We start from the raw sequence: 8,694 nt of genomic DNA, 5'->3' as shown, positions 1-8,694 counted from the left end.
TTTTTTTTTTTTTTTTTTTTTTTTTTTTTGGTGGGGGTGGAGGTGGTACCAGGAATTAAACCCAGGGGCCCTTTACCACTGAACCACATCCCCAGCCCTTTTCATTTTGAGACAAGAGTCACACTAAGTTGCTTAAAGCCTCACTAAGTTGCTGAGGCTGGCCTCAAACTTGCAATCCTGTCTTAGCCTCCCAAGTCACTGCAATTACAGGTATGTACCACCACATCCAGCTACACTGTATGAATCTTTATTGTAAGAATTCATTTATGTATTATATGTGCAATTATATTTTTTAATTTAACCCTTATCTTCCTTTTGTATTGTTACAAAACTGAGTAGAGTATGGTAGCACACACTGTCATCCCAGCTACTCAGGAAGTGGATGGCAAGTTTGAGGCCAACCTGGGCAACTTGAACCCTGTCTCAAAAGAAAAAATAAGAAAAGTTGGGAGTATAGCACAGTGGTAGAGTACTTGATTAGCATGTGCAAGGCCTTGGGTTTGATCTGTAGCACCCCAAAACAAATAACAACCCTAAAAAAATCAACAATGAATACACTTACTCAGCTAGCCAGACAGACAGACAGCTGGAATGTACACCTACATTCGCCAAGGTAGAATAATTAATTCTGAAGACACAAAGTGATATGATCAAGTTCCTAAAGAATTCAGAATGTGGTGGGACTGCATAACAGTTATTCACTATGCAAAAGGCTCTGGGATGTAGGAATACAGATGAGGTATTATCTAAGTTAGGGGAAAGCTGGGAAAGATTTTACAAAGGTAACTGGTAACTTCTGATTAGGCATCTTCAAAGACAAACAATAATTTGGGGGTTGTCAGGCAGGGTTTGGGTAGAATATGTGCACAGGTAAGAAGGCACAAAAGTGTGGCATATGTGATGAATCAACCAAGACCACTTACCATCCCAATACCGTGAGCAAAAAAAGTATGTTATCAACTGAAAAGTAAGGATAATGGAACCTTCCTCAGAGGGTTGCTGTGATTCAAAATAAGATGGTATGTTGAGAAGCATATGAAGGGAACTTGGATGCTATCCTCTTCCACCCACTGATGTCAAAGCCTGACCTGGCTGCTTGGCCTCAGGCTGTTGTCTCCTTTTCCTCTCACTGTTCCTCCAGAAGCTGTCTATGTATGGGAACACCACAAGCTGTCCAGTCATATACAATGATCTAGCACAGTTCTTAACACATCGTATTTACTCAAAACACATTAATCTCTCTTTTTAAACAGATGTTTGGAGTTCCACAGAACTATTCTTGGCAATACCCCTAGAATTGTCCTGCAATTGCTCTGAGGGTCCCAAGTCTCAGTGTGAGTATATTTAAGAAGCACCCCACCCACTCTATACAAACATTACTTCATACTTACAGGCTGAGGCTGTTCTGCAATACAGCAGTTGAAACACAACCAGAATTCACTCATGCTTACAGTCCAAGGTATAAATGAGCACCAATGAAGGTTCCAAATCTCACTTCAGGAAGCTCCACAAAGTATGATCCTCAATGTGATGAATATTCAATCAAAACAAAAATTGTATTTCACTGCCTTTGTTCTTGGAAGTCAAGTATCTTATATATAGTCAGTGTAAGAAAAAAGTCAGATTGTTTCCTTTTCTTTGCTTCTGGTTCTACAGAGACTTGTTTCTGAACCAGCAGGAAGGTACAAAATTGCTCTCCTGACCCAGGGCCTATAACAGGTAGTCTAGGAAAAAAAAGAAAGAAAACATGAAAGTAAGTTAACGTTATTTAAACTTAGAAGTTCTTATTTCTTAAATCTGTGATAAAATTAAGAGTAAATATACCCAAAAGAGTAAACAATGAAAACCTTTTAACAAATGGATACTCATTCAACAAATTATCTTTTAATTAATTCTTGAATGTCAAATGTTATAGTGAAAACAGAAAACCTTGCCTTCCTGCTGAATTCCATTTTATATATAAAAGTATTAATTATTTTACTGTTTTTAAATCACTAATTAGAACATTATGATTACTGTACATAAGTCTGTTTCCAAGAAGAAACACTGATCAACATTTTCATGTTCCTTCAATTCTCATGGACAACCACCAAGTGACAGCAATCAACTCTAAGAAGATAATCAAGGAGGTATGGTTCATCAAAAAACTAAAATTATCACCTTATCCACTGAAATTAGAATTATACACAAAAGTTGGACAGGGGTTAAGTTAGCTTCCTTCTGTGAATTGAGTCAGTAGATCCCCACCCCCACCAGAATGAATATCAGTCAAGACACTTTATGTCTGCTATGTCAAACACAATCCTTGTCAGGCAATTTTCTAACTGGAATTGGACAAAGAGTGGACCTACTTCTGATTTACAATTGTCACAATAATGACTTTGGTGAGCCATGATCCACCCTCATATAGAAGACAGTTCTGACAGGGCTAAGGATGCAGCTAGTAGTAGAGCCTAGTATGTACAAGACTCTGAGTTCAATCCCCAGCACCACAAAAAATAAATAAGTAAACTAAATTTCTGGGATCTTAATACTGATAAGCAGAGACAAAAGAGAAGAAGCCCAAAGCGGTTCCTGTAATCCCTAAGACCAGTTACACCCATGCACCTGAAGTTTGTTTGGGAGGCAATGTCTCTCCCTTTTTAGCCCAAAGCTAAAAGTGATCCATATCACTTTTATTCTCCTATGACAGTCAAGTGAAGATGTCCAACAGACAACTGGATATACAGATCTGAAGCCAAGAGAAGTTTCAGAATCAGCAGCGTATCTGCTTTTGCAGATTGACTAAAGCAATGATGATAATATAGGGGAAATAGTAGCATGAGAAGCAAAGAAGTCTTAACAGAAAACTGAGAAATAACTAATTTATGTGAGGCAGAGAAAGAGAAGTCCACAAAGAGGCTGGGTATTACCAGAGAGAGAAAAAAGGAAAAGTAATTAAATGTGGTTATCACTGGAGTCTTTTCCAAGGAGGAAGTAGGTAACAGGATTAACTGCCACTGTGATAGGAGAACTGTCCATTAGATTGTGTAGCAAAAAGATATTTAGTGGTCCTGGCCACCAAAGTGAAAAAGCACGAGCAGAATTCAGATTACACTAGCTTGACATGTAAGTGAAAGCTAATCAGCAGAGTCAACAAGTAGAGGCAATGTTTTCAAGAAGAATGGATATAAAGGTTAAAAAGGTAGGCAGAGTGAAGAAAAACAGCCATCCTTGAAATGAAAAAATCAAAGTCTACTTCATTCAATTATTCAAAGGGATGTTAACATTTTTGTCAAAAATGGAGAAACATAAATCACATATTCATAAATGTTTGAAAGAAATCTCATACATTTAGAAGATGTACCTGCTATAAACCATTAACAACCATATTATAGTATCACAGAACCCTAAATATTAAGCAAAATGAATTTCTCCCTTTTTTGCTGAACAATGCCATGACTCTTTAAACTTTAAGAACAGATTTTTATATTTGTGTAGATGAAGATCTTTAGTGAAGATAAGTGAACACATACTCAATGTCAAAGATGTGAACAAAAAGGCATAAATTCTGCACCATGATTTGACAAGAGTCCTATCATGCTATACAGGAAATGAGATGTTAAAATTAAAACATGTTCAAAGATAAACAGAAGAAAGAAAAATCTACATTCCTGCCATAATTAGAATTTAGAGCCTGGAATGCCTATTTTAAGCAGGATGAACAATCCTTTTTCAACCAAAGTCTAAATCCAGGAAGAGGCTGGCTTTGTCCACTAAATTAGGTAAATAGTCTGAGGTTTTATTAGCTCAAAAGACTATATACTTCACTTATTCCTCTAACCAATCTTGTAAGATGGAATATAAGAGGAAATAGCCAACTTCACAAAATCAGCATACTTGACAGACTGGGTTCAATCTCCAGTTTCATTAAATAAAAAAACACACATCAGTATCCAGTGTAGCTCTATTATTTTAATTAAATCTATTTTTTAACTGATACATAAAAACATAAAAAGTATACATATTGTCTGGATGCAGTGGCACACACCTGTAACCCTTGTGAACTGACAGGCTGAGGCAGGAGGATTCCAAGTATGTGGCCAGTCTCAGCAACTTAGAGAAGCCCTAAGCCACTTAGTGAGACCCTGTCTCAAAATAAAAAATAAAAAAGGATAGGGATATAGCTCAGTAGTAAAGCATCCCTGAGTTCAATCTACAGTACTGAAAATACATACATACATACATTCATACATACATACATGTTAATGGCACAACATGTAATTTTTTTTAAATTTATTTTTTGTAGTTGTACACAATCACTTTATCTTATTTATTTATTTGTATGTGGTGCTAAGGATTGAACCCAGGACCTTGCACGTGTAAGGCAAGCACTCTACCACTAGGCCACACCCCCAGCCCCAACATGTAATTTTTTGATACATGTACACCTTGTATGTTTAAACATACTTATGCCTCATTTACTATTCCTTTATGAAGAAAATTATCAAAATCCTTTCTTCTAGCTTTTCGAAATGTTCGGGACATACTGTTCTGTCTAGTTGCCCACTGTGCAACAGCACACCAGAACTTCTTGTTCCTAACTGTAACTAAGTAGCCACTGATTGAGGCTTGCTCGCTAAGAAGTTTAACTTCACCCAGATCAAAGACTTTGGCCAATAAGAAGTCATTGTGAAGGCTAGGGTTGTAGCTCAGTGGTAGAGGCTTGCCTGGCAGGTGTGAGGCACTGGGTTTGATCCTCAGCACCACATATAAATAAACAAAATAAAGGTATTGTGTATCTACAACTAGAAATGTTTTTTTTTTAACAGAAATAGTGAAATAAAATCTTTTTTAATAACTTGTACTTTTAAAATATTTATTATTTAGTTATAGGTGGACACAATATCTTTATTTTATTTTATGTGGTGCTGAGGATTGAACCCAGTGCCTCTTCATGCTAGGCAAGTGCTCGACCTCTGAGCCACAACCCCAGCCCTGAAATCTCTTTTGAACGATTCTGTGAAAATAAATAAGCCTTTGCTTGAAACTGAAAATTCTTTATGTTCATGATTATTGTACACAAACACATAAGGAGGTAGTCTGATGCCTGCAAATCTGTTTGGTCTATTCCATCTAATATCATTTTCTCATTTACATATAAATTGCCATAAAACTACCTTTAAATATTAATTTAACATTGGGAAATGTTATAACTTCCTTTTCTTGTTTTAACTAAATGATTCTTCTGTTTAAACTTAAAATTAATGTTTTTCTATTTTACAGTCCATAACACTTCATCACTCCCACATCTTCCCAAGTTCAAATTTCCTTCTCATTGAAGCTATTTATTTTGTGAATTTTAAAATGAGCACTTCCCCATTCTAAGGATGATATTCAAGGAGGTTGGGGATATAGCTCAGTCAGTAAAATGCTTGCCTCACATGCACAAAGCCCTAGGTTCAATCCCCTGCACCCCCTCCCAAAATGATATTCACAATACTTCCTCTTAATGTTCAGTTCAAGAATACTGTTTAAAGTACAATAATCTGTGCTTCTATGTATTTCTATTACCTAATAGATATTTTCAAACCCAGGGGATGTTTTCAACTTTATGGGTTATTTGTTAAGTAAATACATAGATGATAAGGTGTTTCAAACATGCTTTGGAATGTGTTATTGATACATTCTATTGTCTTTCCTCAACAAATTTCCATTTCAAATTTTTTTTTTCATAGAGTATATAAATCTAGAGGGGCAAGGTGGTTTTCTAAGAGTATATTAATCTAGATTGGCAAGGTGGTACCCATCTATAATCCCAGTGACTCTGGAGGCTGAGGCAGGATGATCCCAAGTTCAAGGTGAGGCTCAGCAATGTAGCAAGACACTGTAAGGACTAGGGATGTAGCTCTGTAGTAGAGTGCCCCTGGGTTTAATTATTAGTGCCAAAAAAAAAAAGAAAAAGTATATGAGTAAAAACATTTATAGACACTCTCAGAGACTACTGAAATCATCTCTCTCTCTCTCTCTCTGACACACACACACACACACACACACACACACAAATCAACATTCCAACTAATAAATATACTAGGGCTGGGGTTGTGACTCAGTGATTGATCGCTTCGTTCACATGTGTGAAGCACTGGGTTTGATCCTCAGCACCACATTTAAAAAATAAATAAATAAAATACAGACATTGCTTCTATCCACAACTAAAAAAATTTAAATAATAATAATTATACTAGTAGTTACTTCCACTTCTTGAACTGAGAAGTATATAAGCCAAAAACTTATATACACCTATAAGTCAAAAACTATAAGACATTAGTCTACTACTAGTATGAAATAGTTTTTCTGCTGAAAATTTAAAGAAATTACATTTTAAAACATGTCCATTTTAAAAATCTTATACAAAAAAACTCTAGATAGCAAAAGGAGTATCACTCTTTAATAATATCAACTTCTAAACTTGGCTTTAAACACAGCTCAGCACATTCCACACATAAATAAAGAGTCAGACTTGTCTACAGTATTGAGGTATTTCACTGACTCAGAGACTCATGAGACAAGCTTTTACAAAAGGAAGGAACTTTAAACAGTGAAGTTTACTCATTAAAAAGCTTGAAGTAAATTAGTCAAAGCCACTTGGCTAGTGACAAGCAGAGCTTCTTGAATTAAAAGCTCAGTCTTTTGATTTAAAAATGAGATTAACATGAGAATAGTGTAAAAGTAGTAAGCATTCTCTGGTCAAAATATTAACCAATATCAGTTTCCCATCCTCATTTTTCCCACCTATAAGTCAAAAACTACAAGACATCAGTCTACTACTAGTATAAAATAGTTTTTCTGCTGAAAATTTAAAGAAATTACATTTTTGCTACAATTTAATGTAAGTGCTTTTTAGGTCAATTTTCAAAGAAAAAATAATAAAGCCTTGATCTGAAAAACTGGACAATGGGGCATATCTTTAACCAGGTAATTTCTTAAATTATGGGGTTTTTGAATTCTGAAATATTTTAACTCAATTCAGAAAGTGAGCATGCTCAGCTTGCATGAACTTGAATGAAAAGTTCAGAATTTAGAGTTTGAAATTAAGGATCTGTGGCATGTGTTCAGCTGTGTTTAAAGCCAAGCGTAGATGTTGATGTTAGTGTAGAGTGATACTCCTCCTGTTATCCAAAGATTTTTAAAAGTATAGGGCACTCTGGTAATCTTTAGAAATACTGTGGACAAGTGACAAGCTCTAGCACACTCTGTTTTCTCATTTATAAAACAGAATGCTACACTGACAATTTCACAGGTCTAAAATGAGGGCTTCATTACATGATACATATAAAGGTACTAAGAGCTATTTTGTTATCAAAATTAAAATGGCAAGAAGCAGAGCAATGTAACAAAAAAAGGTTATCAATTTCTGGGAATTTGTTTGAGGCTGGTCTTTGATTTCTGGGTTCAAGTGAGCCTCTGTCCCCAGTATCCTGAATAGCTGGGACTAAAAGCACATGCTATTGTGCCTGGCTTACTATAAAGTTTTAAGAAATAGCCTAAAAATCTAACCAAAAAAATTTTTAAATGAATTATGGTATATTCATACAAATGAAAATGAATGATAGTTTTATGCAATATAGATGATGATCATGTGTTATTAGAAGTGTGACACAAAACAATAGCCATATAATGAACCCATTTATATGAATTTCAAAAACAGATTAAATTGAAGTATTTTGTTTGTTTTATACACAGGAATAAAAGTAAAGCAAAGACATTATAATAGAAGTCAGGAGAAGGTTTGGGCAAGGATTCCAAATAGGAAGAGATACAGGAGAGCTCCTGGAATGCTGACAATGTTTTGTTTTTTGTTTTTGTTTTTGTTTCTTGCAATGCTGAGGATTAAACCCAAGACCTTCAGTAAGCAAGTGCTCTACCACTCAGTTACACCTCACTCTACTACCTCTTGATTTGGGTGGTAGCTACACAGGTATTTATTTGTTTTATAATTGTGAGTTAAATAGTATATTCATGTACTGTATAATTTTCTCTGTATTTATTTTTAAATGACCAAAATTTCAAATAAGATGTAAGAAGTAAACACTAACAATTCACAGGTGATCATAATGAATTGATAAAGATCAGGGATGATAATGTAATTGATTATCAATTGTAATTGATTATCAAAATGACATTCTTGATTTTGAAAGACAGTAAAATTATTACAGGAGGGTGAAGTTCTATCAAATGTGAAAGGCATTTCTGCAAGAAATGCAACAATGATTCATCAATAACCATGAATTATAAATTATCAACAAAGCTTATTCAGAGTTGCACTAGCACCAGCTCTGTTTCAAACTGTGAAATGGTTCTCTGAATTTGATTTGTGGGCCTGGCATGGTGTTGCATGCCTGCAGAGTCCTAGTGACTTGGAGGCTGCGGCAGGAGGATCACAAGTTCAAGATTAGCCTCAATAATTTAGTGAGGCCTTAAGCAACTTAGTGAGACCCTGACTCAAAATAAAATATAAAAAGGGCCGGGGATGTGGCTCAGTAGTAAAGTGCCTCTGCATTCAATCCCCTGTATCAAAAAATAAAGCGTGTAGGCTGGGATTGTGGCTCAGCGGTAGAGTGCTCGCCTAGCACGGGTGGGACCCGGGTTCGATTCTCAGCACCACATTAAAATAAAGGCATTGTGTTGTGTCCATCTACCAAAAAAAAAAAA

The 8,694-nt window shown here is 35.5% G+C and overlaps 1 protein-coding gene across 3 annotated transcripts in view; it reads right to left on the bottom strand.

The window, feature by feature from the left end:
• The window catches only part of Cdc42se2 (CDC42 small effector 2), a 62,188-nt gene that overhangs the window by 30,305 nt on the left and 23,189 nt on the right, over positions 1 to 8,694 (bottom strand). For 2 of the 3 annotated variants that reach the window (XM_015492722.2, XM_048783165.1), the window contains exon 2: positions 1,392 to 1,724. In XM_015492722.2, coding sequence (XP_015348208.1) covers positions 1,392 to 1,445 — 54 coding nt within the window. In that variant the 5' untranslated portion in view covers positions 1,446 to 1,724. Of the gene's footprint in view, positions 1 to 1,391; positions 1,725 to 4,030; positions 4,090 to 8,694 lie in introns of those variants that run through there. The other variant, XM_015492723.2, reaches the window with a different exon arrangement.

Source organism: Marmota marmota, unplaced genomic scaffold, assembly GCF_001458135.2.
Source record: "Marmota marmota marmota unplaced genomic scaffold, marMar, whole genome shotgun sequence".
Taxonomy (NCBI): Eukaryota; Metazoa; Chordata; class Mammalia; order Rodentia; family Sciuridae; genus Marmota; species Marmota marmota.
The sequence above is the reverse complement of the archived record's forward strand: the minus strand, read 5'-3'. Positions and strand labels throughout refer to the sequence as shown.